This window comes from Dermacentor silvarum, chromosome 2 (genome assembly GCF_013339745.2).
Source record: "Dermacentor silvarum isolate Dsil-2018 chromosome 2, BIME_Dsil_1.4, whole genome shotgun sequence".
Lineage (NCBI taxonomy): Eukaryota > Metazoa > Arthropoda > Arachnida > Ixodida > Ixodidae > Dermacentor > Dermacentor silvarum.
This window is the reverse complement of record NC_051155.1, coordinates 77,382,589-77,401,026: the sequence shown is the minus strand read 5'-3', so window position 1 is coordinate 77,401,026 and position 18,438 is coordinate 77,382,589. Positions and strand designations below refer to the sequence as shown.

Below are 18,438 nucleotides of genomic sequence, written 5' to 3'. Positions count from 1 at the left end.
ATGTACGGATTCAGGCGAGGGATGTCTGCCCAGGACATATTCTTATTGCTCAAAGAGGCGGTGCTCAACCCACCTCCAGGTAGCCTCAACAACTTACTCCTTGCCCTCGACATCGAAAAAGCCTTCGACAACATCGCGCACTCTGCCATACTAGACGGCCTCACAGCCATTGGATGCGGTGAACGCATATTCCATTATGCCTCTACATTCCTTGGCAATCGCAAGGCACAGATTGGCATGGCCGGAACAAACTCACCACCATACGAACTTCCACTGAAAGGCACGCCCCAGGGTTCCATCCTGTCACCATTCCTGTTTAACATCGGGCTCCCGAAGCTAGTCCTACAACTCGAGGATATACCGAACCTGGGCTGTGCCTTTTACGCGGACGACATTACACTATGGGCACCAAAGGGCTCCTATGGAGAACGGCAAGATGTCCTGCAAAACGCTATAGACAAGATTCAAAGCTACCTTCAGGCGGCAGGTATGACCTGCACCCCAAACAAATCGGAATACCTGCAGATAAGACCACCGCGCACCCAGTCCAACCGTGCACCCCCACTTCACCTGACGATTGCCGGACAATGCATCAACAGAACCCCGGTAGCACGAATCCTGGGCATGCACATATAAGAAAATAACAGCGTAAAGACGGCAATAGAGAAACTCAAACACACCGTAAAAAGTATTACAACCCTCATAGCTAGAATAGCAAGAAGTAAAGATGGGATGACAGAAGGCGAGACATTACGCCTCGTACAGGCCTTCGTCCTCACCCGAATTACCTTCGCTCTGCCCTTCCAAGCTACACGCAAGACCGAAATAGAAAACATCGACAAGCTCATAAGAATCGCATACAAAGCTGCACTCCAACTTCCGAATTGCACGAGCACTGACAGGCTCATGTCGTTAGGCATAAATAACACATATGAAGAACTGGCAGCCGAAACGCTAATCGCACAAAGAGAACGACTCAACACCACACACCAGGGCAGAAAACTACTGCAAAGACTGGGATACCCGCTCACCCCCCAATACTGCGGAGACGACACAGTCATCGTACCGATGCACCTACGGGCTCGCATCATCGTGGAACCTGTCCCCAAAAACATGCATCCGCTATACAACCGAAAGCGCCGGCAAGCACGAGCACGAAAACTCCTCCAGAGAAGGAACGATCCTGATACCTATTTCACCGACGCTAGCCTTTACTCCACAACACCACAAGGCCCCAGAAAACCGGCATACGCAACGGCAGTAGTTAACCAAAAGAAAGTGGTGGCCTGCGCATCTATACGCACCAGATCAAGCGCCACCGCAGAGGCAGCAGCCATAGCCCTCGCAATCAAAGAAGCAGAACGAGGAGGTCGCTCCGCATATATCCTGACGGATTCAGAGGCCGCCTGTCGGTTATATATTAGAGGCACACTTCCCAGGTGCGTCACCGATATCCTGGGCCCCACGCTAACTGAGGACCATGGGATCGTCTGGTGCCCAGGGCACACAGGCCTCGAAGGCAACGAGGAGGCCGACTGTGTAGCTCGCGGACTTGCTGGCCGAGCCACAGAAGACTCTTCGAGGCCCCTCACAAACCACCATGAAGATCCCATCACGAGCAGGCAGATTTTGGAGCACCAACGCCTGACCAGACGAAAGTACGCTCCTCCACATCCCAAGTTAAGCAGCCAACAAGCCAGGGACTGGCGCCGCCTTCAAACCAACACTTACCCGCACATATCAAGGTTGCACGCAATGTTTCCAGAGGTATACACAACCAGTGTATGCCCCTGGTGCAACGACCACACAGCCACACTGACACACGTTACATGCAAGTGTACGGAACGCCCAGCCGAGGCAGTATCCAGGCTGGTGAGCTCATCACAGACACTCCCAACGTGGTCTTGGGAGGCACGACTTTCCGAGCTGGCACTGGGAAGCCAACTGGCGACCCTGGACCAGGCCCGGCGAGCCGCCGCGGCCAGTGGGGCTCTACAAGAGGGCTCCACCCGAGAATAACCACACCAACCACTCTTCGTACAATAAAGTTTATTCTCTCTCTCTCTCTCTCTCTACCCGCCGGAGTAAGCTCGGCTTCGTGCACAGCGTTCGCCGCCAGCGTTCCCCGCTAAACACAGAAGCCGCAGTTTCCGGGAAGCGTGAGAGGCGGCCAGGGACCTTTGAATGCTATCGCGTTCCACTCCTAAAGGTGAAGCTTAAGCGTCCTCCATGTTAGGTGTTGTGTTTCAGTTAATGATATTCACAATGGCCTCAATTGTGGTGACAACCGGTGGCATAACGATGGAATTTTGTCTAAGTAGTACCGGTACTTTCTGGCAGCCTCGGAGGTAAATACAGACGCGAACTATCAGTTCAGGACATCTCCATGATAAAGGAAAACGTCTGAGCCATCCTGATCAGCAACCGTAAATGTTAGGCAACAAAGTGCCAATGCTAATAGCACTATTCTCCTACTTTCGCCGATTTGAGCCTATCTATCTATCTATCTATCTATCTATCTATCTATCTATCTATCTATCTATCTATCTATCTATCTATGTTGCTTCGTACACTGACCCAATGGCCAAAGTGGTCTACCTGCTTGGGCCACTAGGTCGTAAGGCCGTCGTGGTCGTTTCACTATCGTCATACCAGCGTCGTGATATCTTACGCTCGTCATCCTGTAATCCTCATACCCAGTGACCCCAGTTTTCTAATAGCGTGGTCCACTAGGTATAGCCTCGTGGTTGGGATGGCGTCGTGGTGGTCCCATTATCGTCGTTTTAGCAATGTCATCCGACACTGGTCATGATGTCACCGTCAGGTCATCGTCGTTACACAGTCGTCATGCATTCGTTGTCCCACCGCCATAGTTATACCATCGCGGTTGTTTAATGGATCCCAGCTTTGGGATCTCATTCTTGCCATGCTGCCATCGTCGCGCCTTCTACTGCAGCCAAGTGGTCCCAGTTTTCTAACAGCTTGGGCCACTCGGTGTTCGGTGTCATGATACCGACGTGGTCGTTGCATCGTCGTCATTCCAGCTTTGTCATTCGACTCTCCTCGGGCTATCGCCATCACGCCATCGTCGTCATACTGTTTTTGTGGTACAGACATTGTCATGCCACTGTCATACACTTCTCGTCATCCCGTTGTCCTGACGCCATTTTCACGCCAGGCGTGGTCATGCATTTGTTGTCATACGGTTGTCATGCCGTCCTCGTCACGTTGTCGTTTCGCTATCGTGATCATTTCAGTATCATCATCCCATTGTCGTCATGCTGCTGTCGTCATACCACTTTCATCGTTCCATCGACGTCATTACTTGTGCGCCATTCTATCATAATCATGATGGCGTCATTAAATCGTGAATATGCCACCTTTGTCACGCCATCGTCGCCTTTATGCCGTCGTCGTATATCTATGCAAGCAAGCGTCCTTTGCCATACTGTAGCCAGAATGCTATCTTGGTCGTACCATCTCGTGATACTCGCTTCTTCCTCCGGTTATCATACCGTCATTGTCACACCACCGTCGTCATACAGTCGATGTCATCTCATCGTCCTCGTGTCACCGTCGTCAAGTTGTCGTAGTTATTTCATAGTCATAATTTAAAAATACACGTGATGACCGCCAGTCTAGCGTGACAAGCATTAGGTCACCTTTATCTCTCCCATCTTTTGAATCACGAAGAACCATATCACTGCTTTGTCTGTTTCACAAAATTGTCCACAGCACGCGCCCGTCCACCCTGCTGCTCACTCGCCCATCTCGTATTTCTCGGCGTCTGCATAATCATCTCAGTTTCCAGCGTATCTTTGGCCGAACCAATGCTTTCAATTCATCCGCGTTACCACGTGCCATTCAGCATTGGAATAACCTACCAAACGACATAGTTGACATTCCTGACCCTCTATCCTTCAGAGCACACTTATGCATATTATTTACATAATTCATCACAAGTAACCTTACTGCGCACCTAAGTAATTATTTTAGCGAAGTTTTATAGCTTTTTTTCTTTTTGTTTGTTTTGTACTGCGCTAACATTGTTAGAGACTTGTTCTTTATATAGCTTTTTTCTCTTTTGTTTTTGTTTGTTTTGTACTGCGGTAACATTGTTAGAGACTTGTTCTTTCATCTTTACCAGCTACCATTTGTATAGTTTATTGGTAGTCCTTTTTAGCTATTTCACACACTCGTTTTGTTTCATTCATGGCGTTAGACATTGTTAGATATTTGTTCTATCATGTTTACCCGTAAACAATGTATAATTCCTTTGTAGCTCCTTTCTTTTTGCTAATTCCCTGTATCCTCTTCTCAAACAATACTCCTTCGTGAGCCTGTGAGGTAACTGACTATTAAATAAATAAATAATTAAATAAATAAATAAATAACAATATAAAATAATAAATAAATAAATAAATAAATAGCTCCACGTTTGTCTGGTTTAGCTCTGCGGCAGCAGGTGGAGCCACCAACCATGCTACTCACCTTTACACCTGTGCTAACCCGGTAATCTGCGAACGATACCAGAATAGCGGACACGCTAAAGCTCTCTAATGTATCGAAAACGCGTGCTCCCTAGCGTGCCGCAAATATTCTTGCGTTTAACATGCGTGGGGCGCCCAACGCTATTTTAGAGCTGCCTATTTTCCAATGTGCCTGCCTATACATTTTTGTTTTTTACCAGCGAAGCTGTTTAAGCCAGCTGTTTCAGCCAGCCGAGGAGGACACAACGCGGTCTTCTCCTCGCCAGCTCCCTGCTTTCCCGACCCCTGTCTCTCTTCTCTCCGCGGCTCGCTGAGCCAGGAGATAAAAAAGTTGCCGCAGTTTCACCTGAAAGGCGAAGCATCAATTGCGATAGCAAATTTGTAGAGAGCTAAACGCAGTTACGGTGCCTAGATTGGTAGTTGTGCTGACCGGCGTAGTTCACTGCTTCTCCGTATCATGACAGCAGAAGTGGCGCTGCGGTCAGAGGTTCGTCTGCTACTGACAGTGTTCTTATTGCGCGCTAGTAATATTTAAGATAATAAGTTTTCACAGTAAAACTTGAAAGAAAATGGTTAAATTATATTGCGATAGTGTTTAACAGTGCGATGTTTCTTGTTGCAATGAGTAAGTTTGAAAATCGGTCATTTATATCGTCTGTTAACACGCTCAGGGCACGGAGCGCTGCGCTCGCAGTCACGATAGTTCTCCGAATTCTTGTAATTTCCTTGGAAGTTTAAGGAGCGAAGTGAAGACTGTGGGTGATATTCGTGAATACTAAGCTCGTGAGACTCCGGGACAGAGTGAAAGTGTTCCTGCACAGAAGAAAACAAGCCGGAAGAGCACCACTTGCATTGCGCCGAATTGTAAGTTTGGCTACAACCATGAAAACCACGCGCTAAAGAATCATCGGTTTCGATGCGCTGAGACCCAGAACATTCCGAGAGACGTCAGCTTACCCTTCGCCGGGCTGAGAAAAATGTTTCAACCGCATTAGTCATGTGCCAGCGCCACTTCAAGGAGCATGTCATCGAGCGTATGACCGGCAGGAAGATTGTGCAGATTCCGATGGCGTATGTGCGGTTAGAGTGACGCTGTTCCTTCGGTGCTACCCGACGCTGCGCCTTACAAATTGAAGAACATTTCCAGAAAAACAACAAGCGAGGCTCCAACGGCATGTCGGCCATTGAAGTAATCCGGAAAAGACAGCGAGCCAAACCAATGCCTCCTCTGGAGACATTGGCCAAACACCCACATGCTCCAAGCAGATAGGATGCGAATGCAAATATCGCGTGTTCTACAGGTGAAGAATGAGTACTTGTAACCTGCTCAAAGACGGCCGACGAAATGTTTGTGTATGCAAAAAATTCAGCTTCAAGTGCAGCGGCCGCGGTTTACAGCGCAACGACTGGCAGATATGCCCTGCCGCTGGCATCTTTTCTTTTCCTTTCGCCAGCTGAAGCGTTCAGGAGTCATGGGTTGTGAGCAGCATAAAATCGAAATTATGAACAGCATCATCAAGCTAATACATTGCTCGCCTGCACTTCCTTGTGAGGACCAAAACTTCTGAGCGTACTCCAGAAAATAAAAAGCACCTTACGCTGCGGCTACTCTACGTGCATTTTTAGCGCTGTGCTGCAGTGAAGTGTTTCATTTAAAGCTATAGTTGCAATAAAAGCTTGGTGTTGCTGCATGGTTTGCGTGTGTGACCGAAGAATTAACTAAATTATTATCGTATTCAACTATACTTACATACGATCTTCACGAGTCCAAACTATGATTTTTCATGCGACAAGCTACTGATTTCATCATACATAATCGCACGACGTAAGAACTTTTTTCTTTTATCACCGACAAGTTTATAATATATGTTATAGATTTATACTAGCCCCAATACTAAAATCCTTTGGTTCAATTTCCTTGACTGCAGTCAAGGAATTCGAATCAAAGAATTTTAGTTGTACGAATATCAATATTTATTCCACTGTGTTTTACATCCCTTCAAGCCAAAGCATTTCTGTTGCACATTCCGTAGTATACGAATACGCCCTGCACTTTCGTGTACAGCCCCTACATACTACATCTATTCTGCAAAGCAAACTTCGCCTTTCTCGCTTCAAAAGAACTGATGAAGGGCTATTTATTCGATACAAAATGTGTGCTTCGCCTCGTGCACTCAAGTTTAACGTGTTTACCGAACTAAACAGCGTTAATAGCTATTATATTCTTGAATGTCAAACGGGGAAACGAACGGGTGACGGAAAAGGCAAGTACGTTACCTTCGCAAGTTACAGAGCTCTGCTGCGTTAAGAAATTTGTAACTGTCTATGATACCACTGTGAATGTGGTTTCCAGTTTAAATACGATGGTAAATGCGCCGCAATTGCAATGTAACGTGGCCGCAGCAGCAGACGACGCGCGCCGCCTGCGACAGACCCCCGACCGCAGCGCCAATTTTGTCGTCATAATGCGGAGAAGCGCTGAACTACTCTTCGTGCCCGGCGGACGGCACACCTACCCATCTAGCCACCGTAACTGAGTAACGATAGTAGCTGTATACATGCAGCAGCACCGGCAGCACGCAGAACTGTTGTCGACACCCTCGGCGTTTTGCCCGCGTTCGCACAAAATCCGTGCGGCGCTGGTGACTGTTGCCAGAGCCTCTGATATGAATTGGCACTTGGTGCCGCAGCTAAACGTCGCCTCCCTCCCTTCCCTCCCCCCCCCCCCCCCCCACACGGCCTCTCGCGCGTCGGAAGAAGGCGCGTTTGCTCTATTTATATGGTGATTGTAAAGGAGGAGACGCCTACTTCTGCAGCCCTTAAGGGAGCACGGCGCAGAACGCGCGTTTGTTCTCCGCCGTGAGTTCACTCCCCGTGAAAGCGCGCGTCCCTCGCGCCGTTTCACTCGCACATACAGCGTTCGGCGCGCGGCGACGATTTCATCTCCACTGACGTCATACGGAACCTCACGACGACGACGACGGCGACGCCGACGGCACAAATCTTCTTTGGAGTGTCCCTATAATTGTTATCGCAATAAAAAGCGAAACCTTGCACTAGGCTGCGCACAGCTCAAGACAAAGCGAAGCTGGCCGATTGATACCGAGCGGCTAGCCTCCTACGCGTTTGGAATCGCCAAGCAGCAGCGTTCTTGGCATTGTGCCAACCTTGGTTAGCCTGCCTGCCTTTGTGGCATGCCAGGAACGGTGTCGCTCGTAGTCGCCCACGCGTTCGGCGCTAATAACGTGAAATGTCACCAACGCTTTCGGCTTCGGCAAGCGACAGCGTTCTTGTCACTGTACAAAACTTGGTTAGCTTGCCGGCGTTTGTGGCATGCCAGGAGCGCTGTCGCTCGTAGGCGCCCACGCGTCCAGCGCTAGTAACGCGAAATGTCGCGAAGGGGAAGGTACCTCCGAAAATAATCGCTCGAGAATACCTTCCTCCATGTGTAGTTAAGTTAAACCAAGCTAAAACCTAGCAGCAACCAAGTTCATACCTAGCGGTAGCAGCCATTAAGCTTCGGTGTGCTTAAGCTTTGCGCAACCGAGTGCAAACTAGCCTGATTTTTTTTTACAAATGCGGTCCTCTACACATTTATTACTAGTGTATACTTTATGGATTGGGTACAAAATGCGTACACAAAGCTTATGACGTCATTCGATGTTGACCAAGTTGGTTGTACGCAAGGAGGTTTAAATTTTTTAAAACCTCCTTGGTTGTACGTACGCCCTGGACTCTTCACTAAAAGTACCTCAGGCCTCTTTATACTTTTAAATATATTTTGCGCTATCTTCCTACGTCGGGCCTGTTTTGCTTTAAACAAGCGTCATAGGCCAAGAAAGTTCGCGACAGAGCGTGCCTTAAATATATTGTATTGTATGAAACTCAGCCTGGCGGTTGTATACTGTTCTCCATCAGTCCAAGACCATTCGCTCGATCAGCTATTTTTAACACTTCGTATCTAAACCGCCTGGGGCTGCCGCACACTTGACCGCCAGCAGCTGTGGTTCATTGTGCCTGTAGAGAAGGGCACACAAAGAGGATGACGTTGTTACAAAAAAAAAAATGGGAAAGGAACGACCAGGTAACGCAGCTACTCTGGAGTGTGTTACGCCCTCAGCGAAATTCTTGTTCTACGGCTACTGCCGCAGACAGCTCTTTAACAAAGCAGAATTCTCGGCAGAAACGCCATGTGCCCAGACAACACTTTACTCTCCTTTAAAAAAGAGTAACGGAAACAAATTGGAAGAGATGAAATCCGTCAAAGATCCAAAACAAAGAAAGTGGCAGAGAAAGGGTGACGTTCGATGTAGTGCTTAATGTTGCAGTTACCTTGTTCCAAGCAAATGCAAACTTCAGTTCTTATAATCCCGGCAAATGCCAGTTGCCACCTCTTTTTTACGGCAGCATTTTCTTGCAGTAAACTAATTAAAGTATTAGAGAAGAGTTCGGAGTCAGCAAGGGCTCAATCGGAAGTTTTATAAAAGGCTCTACAACCCTGTAATTCTATGCTAGTTCTTTCGGTTAGGACTTGCGGCTTGATGAATCTTTATTATTTATGTAGTAGGAAAAACTGAATATCATAGGACTAGGTCCATCGAGTTGGAAACAATCTGGCGTTGGTGGCATATCTGTGCCAATGATAATTTGCAGGTTTCCCTTTCTAACCAAAAGGGGCAGAACTCAATAGGAAACGTGGAATGAATTCGGTGTCATGAATATAGCTGCTGTATGCCTCTGTTACCTAGCATTCAAGAAAAACGCTCATAAGCTTCGCAGAAGTAAACCAGTAGTAGATCCTTCCGCGATTCTGTGATTCAAAGGCAGCCCTACAGTCCCTTTTATCAGCTCTGGGCCGCAGCCCACATGAACAATTGGTAGCAGAGATACGATTACGCTACCATCAAGCGGTGGTCAGAGGCCACGACATTGTATTTCACTGGCTACCTGGGCACTGCAATATCACTGGCAATGAATGTGCCGACAAAGCTGCCGGTGAAGAGCACATGACGAATATAAAAGAATCCCAATAACATTGTCAAGAATGGATGCAGCGCGGCACCTCAGCAGTCTTGCCCATACTATAACTCTAAGGAAATGTAATACACCAGAGTTTACCAACCGACGCCTATATGCCATGGAACCACAGATGCAATTACAATTTTTACCCGGTTTTAAACAACATGAACAAACCTTACTGTGCCGCCTGCAATTAGGAGTTTCTTTTACAAACTCCTATTCATTCCTAATTGGAATGGCGGACAGTGCCAACTGCCGCACATGTGGTGTTGAGGAAACCACCACACATCTCTTAGGTGACTGCCCTAGATACGAAGAAGAGAGGATTGCCCTTCGATGTGCTTTGGGGCTCTTAGACGACAAGCCTTTTACGGAGGAGCAGATCTTGGGCCCGTGGCCTCGTGCGTCTTCTATGTACAGGGCTACAAAGGCGCTGCTGCGCTTTTTGAAGTGCACAAGCCTGCATGACCGCCTGTGACGAAACTTAGCGATGAACGCTTGACTGTAAACGTGCAAGGTGTGAACTGTGAACATCTCTCTTCCTTCTCCTCTTTCAATCCCTTCTCCCCCTTCCCCCGTGCAGGGTAGCCTACCGGACTCAGCCTGGTTAACATCCCTGCCTTTCCCTTATGATTTTTTCTCTCTCTCTCTCCGCGCTGCAACATTAGTGACTTCGAATAAGTCTGAAATGAGCGATTTGTGTTGCACGCAGATTTAACGTACCAGTTGGCCCTATGAAAAATGTGACTCCGAGACCAGACCAGAGTTTTATCTCTGCTTGCTACATGCTGAGCGGTTGAGCCTCTCTCATCGTAAGCCAAGCTTGTTCGCTGTATTGGATGCAGTACAATGTTGATAATATTCTATTTGAACTTGTATAAGTGAATGTATGGTGTATAATAGCAAGTAGAGCTTTACAGACATAAAGTTTCGTTTTCATACCTTTTCGTGCTTATGGATAAATACCTGATTGTCATTTGTTGAAGCCTGTGGCAGAATTAAACTCAGGAGACATTGCATTTGATAGTCGCAAGCTTTTTTGGGTGCAAAATCCCTGTATTTCCTGCGATATAACGTCAAGATGTCAAAGCAGTGAATCTTATGCTGCTCACGCACCAACCCGACGTCAGGCAAGCCGCCTTTAGATTGCAAGCCAAACAGGTGACAACCACTCATCCCAGACTGCGTGGGTCTTTTTCGAGCCCATGCGAAATCATCGTCTTCATTACTTTGTTATTTTCTGTTTCTTTAGCTATCCTCAGCCGTTAAAACGTTTATGCTTACAAAAGTCACTTACGTTTCTTGTAGTCATTACCCTTCAATTCAACTCATTTGGTGAGGCTAGGGACATTATTACGTGTTTTGCTGCAGAAGGAAGGCTGTATGCTTGTGATGTGTAGTGCGCGACACGGCGCGGCGGTAGGAGACAGTGATATGTGTGGTGCGCGACGCGGTGCGGTGGTTGGACACAAGGAGCAGACGACAAGGAGAGCGCGCGCCGCTCTACCGTGGCGCGCCGAAAACGACGACGCCGAAGAGCGGCCAGCGCGTGAACACGCGGCACAAGAAAAGAAATCAAAAGAAAAGAAGCCAATCCAATCACAAAAGAACACGGAGCCTCGAGCAGCCAATGAGAAATCGACGAATCGACCAGAGCAGCAGAAAAAGGAGCCGCGCTGGCAGTAGGGGGAGGAGTTCCAGAAGCGACACCAGGACAAGGTCGGCCACCGGATCGGGAGTTGAAGACGGCCGTCGGGTTCCGGACCCGAGCCACCAGGACTTCACCCGGCCGGGGCCTCCTGCCAACCCGTTCCTGGGAGTCGTCACTCTTCCTGATCGTCAACCGCTGCCCGAGGCCGGTGAGCGTCTGCGTCCGTGGGCAGAACAAGAGCTATCGGGCTACGGGCCCGAGCTCTACGACCAGCTGCCCGACCAGAACGCCGCCGCCGTCAACCCCTGCTGCCGAGCCGCCTGCCTTCCCGGGCATCGTCACTCTGCCCGATAATCAACTGCTGCTGCCCGAGGCCGGTGAGCGTCTGCGTCCGTGGGCAGAACCTGAGCTGTCGGGCTACGAACCCGAGTGCCACGATCCGCTGCCCGACCAGAACGTCACCACCGTCGGCTCGTGCTGCCGAGCCGCCTGTCTTCTCCCTCCGAGCCAGAGCTGCCACGCTCTGGCAGCCTGTACGACGGTCCGACACAACGTCTTTTGGTGAGACCAACACCGCTTATCTCGTCGTCTCGTCTCCGCTTCGCCGCGTCGAGACCGTAGTGCATACGCACACCCGCAGCCTGCCCGAACTTGCCTCATATCATGAGCGTTCTAGCTACATGTTTTCATGTTATCTTTGTGTGTTTGTTTTTATGGGTTAATTTTCGTTTCTAGTTTCATTAAAAGTTTGTGTGTATTTTTCACAACAAACGGCTTTGTCCTCGATTAGGTTCTGGGAGGCTCCGCCTCAGAGAACTGCCAGAAAACATTAACACAAGAAAAAGAACCTGCTCATCACAAATTGGCGTCCGCGACAGGACAAAGCTGTTTGTTTGGATTCTCTTGCTAATTCTATCAGTTTAAGAACATGGCTAGCACGCGAGAGCTGTTAGCTTTAGCGGAACGCATGGGGCTAGAGGGAGCAGAGCTAAAAGCGTGGTTCGCCGAGCGGCAGGCGCGAGCGCGAGAAGAACGCGCTGCGGAGCGAGAAGCGAAAAGAGAACAGATTGAGCGCGAGGCACGTGTTTTGCAGTTGCGTCTCAGGGTCGCGGAGGCTGAAAGGGCACGCTCACTGAGAGAGGTTTGCGAGCTGGAGTCGTATGCAAGCTCTATTGAGCAAACGTTTGACGCAGGCTCCAGGCTCAGCAGTTCGAAATATATGTCTAGCGATTGCCCCGAACGCCGTCGCGGCCTTCCGTTCGAAAAAGGCACGCAACCAGGGGGCAGCCGAGAATTAAACAAGGAACAGACCAATCTAGATCCTGAAATTAACCTCAAGGAGGCGGAGGATAGCTCAGGGAGCAGACAGCAGGCAGCTTCTCATGAAATCGATGCACGCATGCGCACCTGTGCTAGAAAAAGCACCTTGGATAAAGAGGCAAAAATGCCGTCAGAAAGCCCGACAGGCTGGCAACGGTGTGCATGAACTGTGACTTCGAAGAGGACAAAAACAGCAAGGAGGCACGCATGCGAACCAGCAGGGGCGTAGCCAGAAATTTTTTTCGGGGGGGGGGGGGGGGGGTTCACCGGCCCGACCGGGGGGGGGGGCAAGCGTCTGTTGCCTCTATGTAGCGTGATCGATAATAAATATCGGTAGCTTAATCAGACTCTCTACATGTATATCACAGACATGGGACCCCCCCCCCCTCCCGTGTGCTTGTGAAGCATTAAGTAAAAAGTAAAGCAAGCCCAGTAAAATACAGTAAGCACGACAGGTACAGTGGGCGTTTGGAGCAACGGTCTCTCATCGCGCCACTGAATGGACCAGTCTTCGAAAACGCATCATTGAGACGACCCGCCCGATCGGAGAAGCCATAATTAATTGTTAATCTTCGTTAAGCGTAGGTGGCGTCGTCCTCGTCGGGGCGAAGTGCGTTTCACAAGTCAAGGTCGGCTGTACACGTGAAAATGCATGCGTGACCAGGCTATACATACTCCCATAGCAATAACTTGTTCGCTGCGTCTTTGCGCTAGAAAATTTAAGTACGCGCAAAAACGGGGCAGGTTTTTTTTCGAAGCTTTCGTCGCCCTGCTCCCTCATACGAGAGGGTTGCATTTCCTGCGGCAAGTGCATGGGCCGCTGTGTCTTCCGCTGTGTGCGAGTGTGCAGCGGTCATTTGCCTGTACGTCAACAGATTCAGAATTGTACAGAATATTTCACCGCACAGCATAGATATGGCATGTGTACGCATTTTAAGTAGTGAGTGCAACTGATTTCTGCTTCACTTACGCCGGTGCAAACAGGAAGCGGCCTTGTACCTCACAGGATCTCGACTGATTGGTGTACTAGTGATTAGAGCACTGCACGGGCTCGGGCTTACGCGAAAGCCCGGGCCCGGCCCACGGGCCGGGCCGGGCCGGGTAGAACAGTTTTTTCACGGGCTTGGGCCGGGCTCGGGCACAGCGTGTGCTTTTTGACCCGGGCCCGGGCAGGGCTCGGGTTTCTTGACGCGGGTCCGGGCAGGGCTTTCTGGTGGTGTGCATGTAACGTGCAGCGAGTTATTCTCGGGCGTCTCAACTCTGAAAAACATTATTTTTCGGTCTCGGGCCGGGTTCGGGCCGGTTTCGAGTCGGGCTCAGGCCAGGCTTGGGCCTAAGGTAAAGGGGTGGCGGGCCGGGCCGTGCGGGTAACGTAGATTATGGGCCCGGGTCTCGCCATAAAAGTTTTGATCGGGCTCGGGCGGGCCGCCCAACGTAAGAACGGGCCCGGGCCGGGCCCGGGCTGAAAAAATCGGCCCGTGCAGTGCTCTACTAGTGATGCAGGAATGAACTCCGGTCTTGTTCAGTGCATAGTGCACATAATCAATTTCTCAGGACACGTGAACTCCGACGAGAACTGTCAGCGCCTGCAACAAGAGTTTACTTACGCTGCACTGCGCACAGCAGTAATCCATGCTTGTCGGCTGCCTGTTTCGTTCATTCTGTTGCGAGTCGGTGGAATTTCACTGCTGGCATCAACCCCTTCGTGTGTACATTGCTGGTTTGGGATTTCACAACAAAACCGCAACTACCAGCCTTGCGCAATTGCTGGGGCGCAATCGCATACAAGAGACGTTTCGCGCGCAGACTGGCTACGTTCACACTTGGGAAGCGGCAAGCGGGCGGAAAGGCCAAAGCGGCCGGAAAATCTTTTCCGCGCATGTCCAAGTTGTTCACATTTGTTTTGCTACCGCCGCTGCCGCTTTCGTCCACATCCATCTAGTCTGCGTACGTTTGTCGGCGTGGTGGCGCTCATTATCGCATTATTTCGAGCGGTATGTTCATTCATTGACCCACCCGTCATCAAAAGTGATCATTTTGTGCAACTTCGCGTGTCATTTGCGACCTTCGGTAAATTGCTCGTTGGCGTTCCGTGATTCTCCTCACACGGGCGCGGTAGCGCTGAGTCACAGGTTGGTGCCTAGGCGTGATTATATTTCTTTAATAGCTTTTATTTACAAGTTGTAATAACATTTCATCATTTCGTATTATTGTCGGCGCCTCCAGGACACCAAAGCGGCAACGGGAACACCAAAGCTAAAACCCGGACGGCCCTTGTGTTGGGGCTCGCCAAAACCTGCAACATACCGTGCACGTGCACGAATTATGGAGCGCCAACGAGAAATCTGCCCAACTATTGTCTGCCATGGAAGTGGAAGAAGAAATGGCTTTTATACTTCTACCTACTTGTTTTCTAGAAATGGACAATGAATAAACGGAAGACGCGGACACCTTGGAAACGGTGGTGGTGGGTTCGCCTGGCTTTGCAAAAGCGCGAGAAGTTGGGTCACGCCAAGGCTTCATTGCCGCACCTCCGGTCGCGCGAAATTGAATACTATCGCGAGTATTGCTGGCAGTACGTTTTAGTGCCACTCTTGTCGTAGAGCAAGGGCTGGTTCTTGATCGCGTCGATCAGCATTACAGCCTACACTTTTGGTGCCATGTTCAATCTAATTTCGACCGGTTGTTTACATGCTAGTGTAGCTTCCGGTCGAGCAGAATGACTTTCCGCCGCGTTTCCGCTTCGCCATAGCGAAAAAATCGGTCCGAGACCGATTTGGCTCGCCGCTTTTTTTTCTGCCTGTTTTGCCGACTAGGCGGGTGGATTTTTGCAAGATTTTGCCGCTTCCGACAGCTCCGAGACCAAGCGTGAACGTAGCCTAAGATCCTGCGCGAGCGCGGCCTAACCGGCACCTGAAGGGAAGCGGCGGAAATGTATACGGAAATTTCGACCACCTGGGGTCTTTAACGTGCACCTAAATTTAAGTAAACGGGCCTCGAGCATTTTCGCCTTCATCTAAAATGCGGCTGCCACATTTGTTGCTTCAGAATGCAGCCGCCACATTCTCGCCCAAATCCTCAGAGAGCGTCAAAGCCTTGACAAACATCGCGACAGTTTTTTTCCATATGCAGAAATGATTCGCTGTAAATTACCAACCCAAACAGAAGCGCCCAGGAATGAAATTGTGATATAGTAGCACCGGTTCCTGGAATTATGTCAGCGCGAAGCGACGTGAACAAAGGGTGGGTAAGTGGGGCGGGGGGGGGGGGGGGTTGCGGAAAAAATTTCGGGGGGGGGGGTTTGAAACCCCCCCAACCCCCCCCCCCCCCTGGCTACGCCCCTGCGAACCAGTGCAACAAAAAGCACATCAAATGAAGAGGCATATAGACCTCTAGAAAGCCCGACGGACCGGGCAAAGGTTCGCATTGCCCATGACCTCGAAGAGTGCGAGGCGAGCGAGGAAACGCTCCCCCACTCTTCCGGTGTGCCCCTTGCAATGGTGACAAGTGGCCTCGCCAGGTGCGAGGACCACCCAGATGAATCGCCTCAAGAGGTGAGCTTGCCTGCCTGCGTCCCCGAAAACCTGATAGGTCAATGTGCAATAGACATGAGTACAGAGATACTCAGCAAGGAGACAAGTACCGAGGTTCTCGGAGGAAGGAACAGAGTAGACTTTAAGTGCAAGACCCATAGCTTGTAATACTTAGTGAGAGTCCCTCATGCAGCAAGGTCGGTTCAGCCGGTCTGCTAGCTGAGGAGGCCGGTAACATGCAGTTAAAGAGAAACCCTTCGGAGTTCCCAGATACATGTCGCTGAAGAATGTAAAGGGGAGGCATCGACTTTGCACTTCAACCCGTGACTAAGGAAGTGGAGCAGTCCTCTCTTGCGTCAGAGGAGATAATTTCCACTGAGGCGAGTGCGAATGCTTGCACGACCACATAGAGGTCGGCGATACAGCTAAGCGTCTGGGTCAGGAATTCTTCGAAATTCAGCACCTCAGCAGATGCTCGCCGCCCTTCGAAATCGCATTTCACGGGGTGTAGCAATTGGCACCGCTACTGTAGTGTTGTCATGTCGAACGCACAAGTGACGAGCCGCGATTCGCCTAATGTGGGTTAGAGTAACCTGAGGAGGATGCTGTAGATCCCCGGCCATTGGATTTTTTTTTGGATCCTCGGACAGGAACATCTTTGTTAGACAACTTGGTTATCAACTATGAGTGCTTTATTTGAAGTAGTTTTGTGAGGGTCATCCTTTATACGCCCGTAAACATTGTATTTAACTTGTAAGGGCTTTCGCTTGTTGTGTGCATTCGTGAGTGTTGTGCTTCAATGCCCCGTGAACTTTAAGACTAGAATATGTGTGGTGGACCCACAGTGATTGAAGTGTGAATGTGTCGCGCACTGACCGGCAGTTTTTCCTGTGGAAAAACTTGTCCCAAAAAGGGCTTATGTGATGTGTAGTGCGCGACACGGCGCGGCGGTAGGAGACAGTGATATGTGTGGTGCGCGACGTGGTTAGTGGTTGGACACAAGGAGCAGACGACAAGGAGAGCGCGCGCCGCTCTACCGTGGCGCGCCGAAAACGACGACGCCAAAGAGCGGCCAGCACGTGAACACGCCCGTCACAAGGAAAACAACAAAATAAAGCCAATCCAATCGCAAAGGAACACGGAGCCTCGAGCAGCCAATGAGAAGTCGACGAATCGACCAAAGCCGCAGAAAAAGGAGCCGCGCTGGCAGTAGGGGAGAGGAGTTCCAGAAGCCGCACCAGGACAAGGTCGGCCACCGGATCGGGAGTTATTTGGCGCTGAGCCGTGCTCCCTCATGGGCTGCAGAAGATAGCGCCAACCTTTCCCTTTTCCTCAAGAACCACTTATCGGAGTTGAAGACGGCCGTCGGGTTCCGGACCCGAGCCACCAGGACTTCACCCGGCCGGGGCCTCCTGCCAACCAGTTTCCTGGGAGTCGCCACTCTTCCTGATCGTCAACCGCTGACCGAGGCCGGCAAGCGTCTGCGCCGTGGGCAGAACGAGAGCTGTCGGGCTACGGACCCGAGCTCTACGACCAGCTGCCCGGCCAGAACGCCGCCGCCGTCAACCCCTGCTGCCAAGCCGCCTGCCTTCCCGGGCATCGCCACCCTGCCCGATAATCAACTGCTGCTGCCCGAGGCCGGTGAGCGTCTGCGTCCGTGGGCAGAACCTGAGCTGTCGGGCTACGAGCCCGAGTGCCACGATCAGCTGCCCGATCAGAACGCCACCACCGTCGGCTCGTGCTGCCGAGCCGCCTGTCCTCTCCCTCCGAGCCAGAGCTGCCACGCTCTGGCAGCCTGTACGACGCTCCGACACAACGTCCTTTGGTGAGACCAACAACGCTTCTCTCGTCGTCTCCGCTTCGCCGCGTCGAGACTGTAGTGCATACGCACACCCGCAGCCTGCCCGAACTTGCCTCATAACAGTAGCGTTCCAGCTACGTGTTTTCATGTTATCGTTGTGTGTTTTTTTATGGGTCAATTTTCGTTTCTAGTTTCATTAAAAGTTTGTGTCTATTTTTCACAACAAACGGCTTTGTCCTCGATTAGGTTCTGGGAGGCTCCGCCTCAGAGAACCGCCAGAAAATATTACACAAAAGAACCTGCTCATCACAGGCATATCACTCAAATGACAAGATATATCATTCAGCAGAGGTCACAGGTTCCTGAGAGTTGTGATTCAGAGATACTTGTACTGGACCCCTCAAGTGAACCACATGGGAAATCGGCTGATTGCTATTGGTCATGTGATAAAGTTCCCTGCAGGAATGAACCGGGGGGGGGGGGGGGGCACACACTCGATCCATCATACAGTTGTACGGAGTGTTGATTGTAGGGTTCCTGCCAATCTGTTAAATCCAACACCTGCAAAACTAACTTTCCTAAAATACAGAGCATTCACGCCAAATCTCTTAGGAAACGCCTTGT

General features: G+C 50.4%; 1 protein-coding gene across 1 annotated transcript; it reads left to right on the top strand.

The window, feature by feature from the left end:
* The first annotated feature begins 10,918 nt into the window (after positions 1-10,918).
* Positions 10,919-17,968, top strand: LOC125943638 (uncharacterized). Its single transcript, XM_049663094.1, has 2 exons — positions 10,919-11,318; positions 17,437-17,968. The coding sequence occupies exons 1-2, from the start codon at positions 11,140-11,142 to the stop codon at positions 17,840-17,842; spliced, it is 585 nt and encodes a 194-aa protein (XP_049519051.1). The 5' UTR covers positions 10,919-11,139; the 3' UTR covers positions 17,843-17,968.
* The last annotated feature ends 470 nt before the right edge of the window (positions 17,969-18,438 follow it).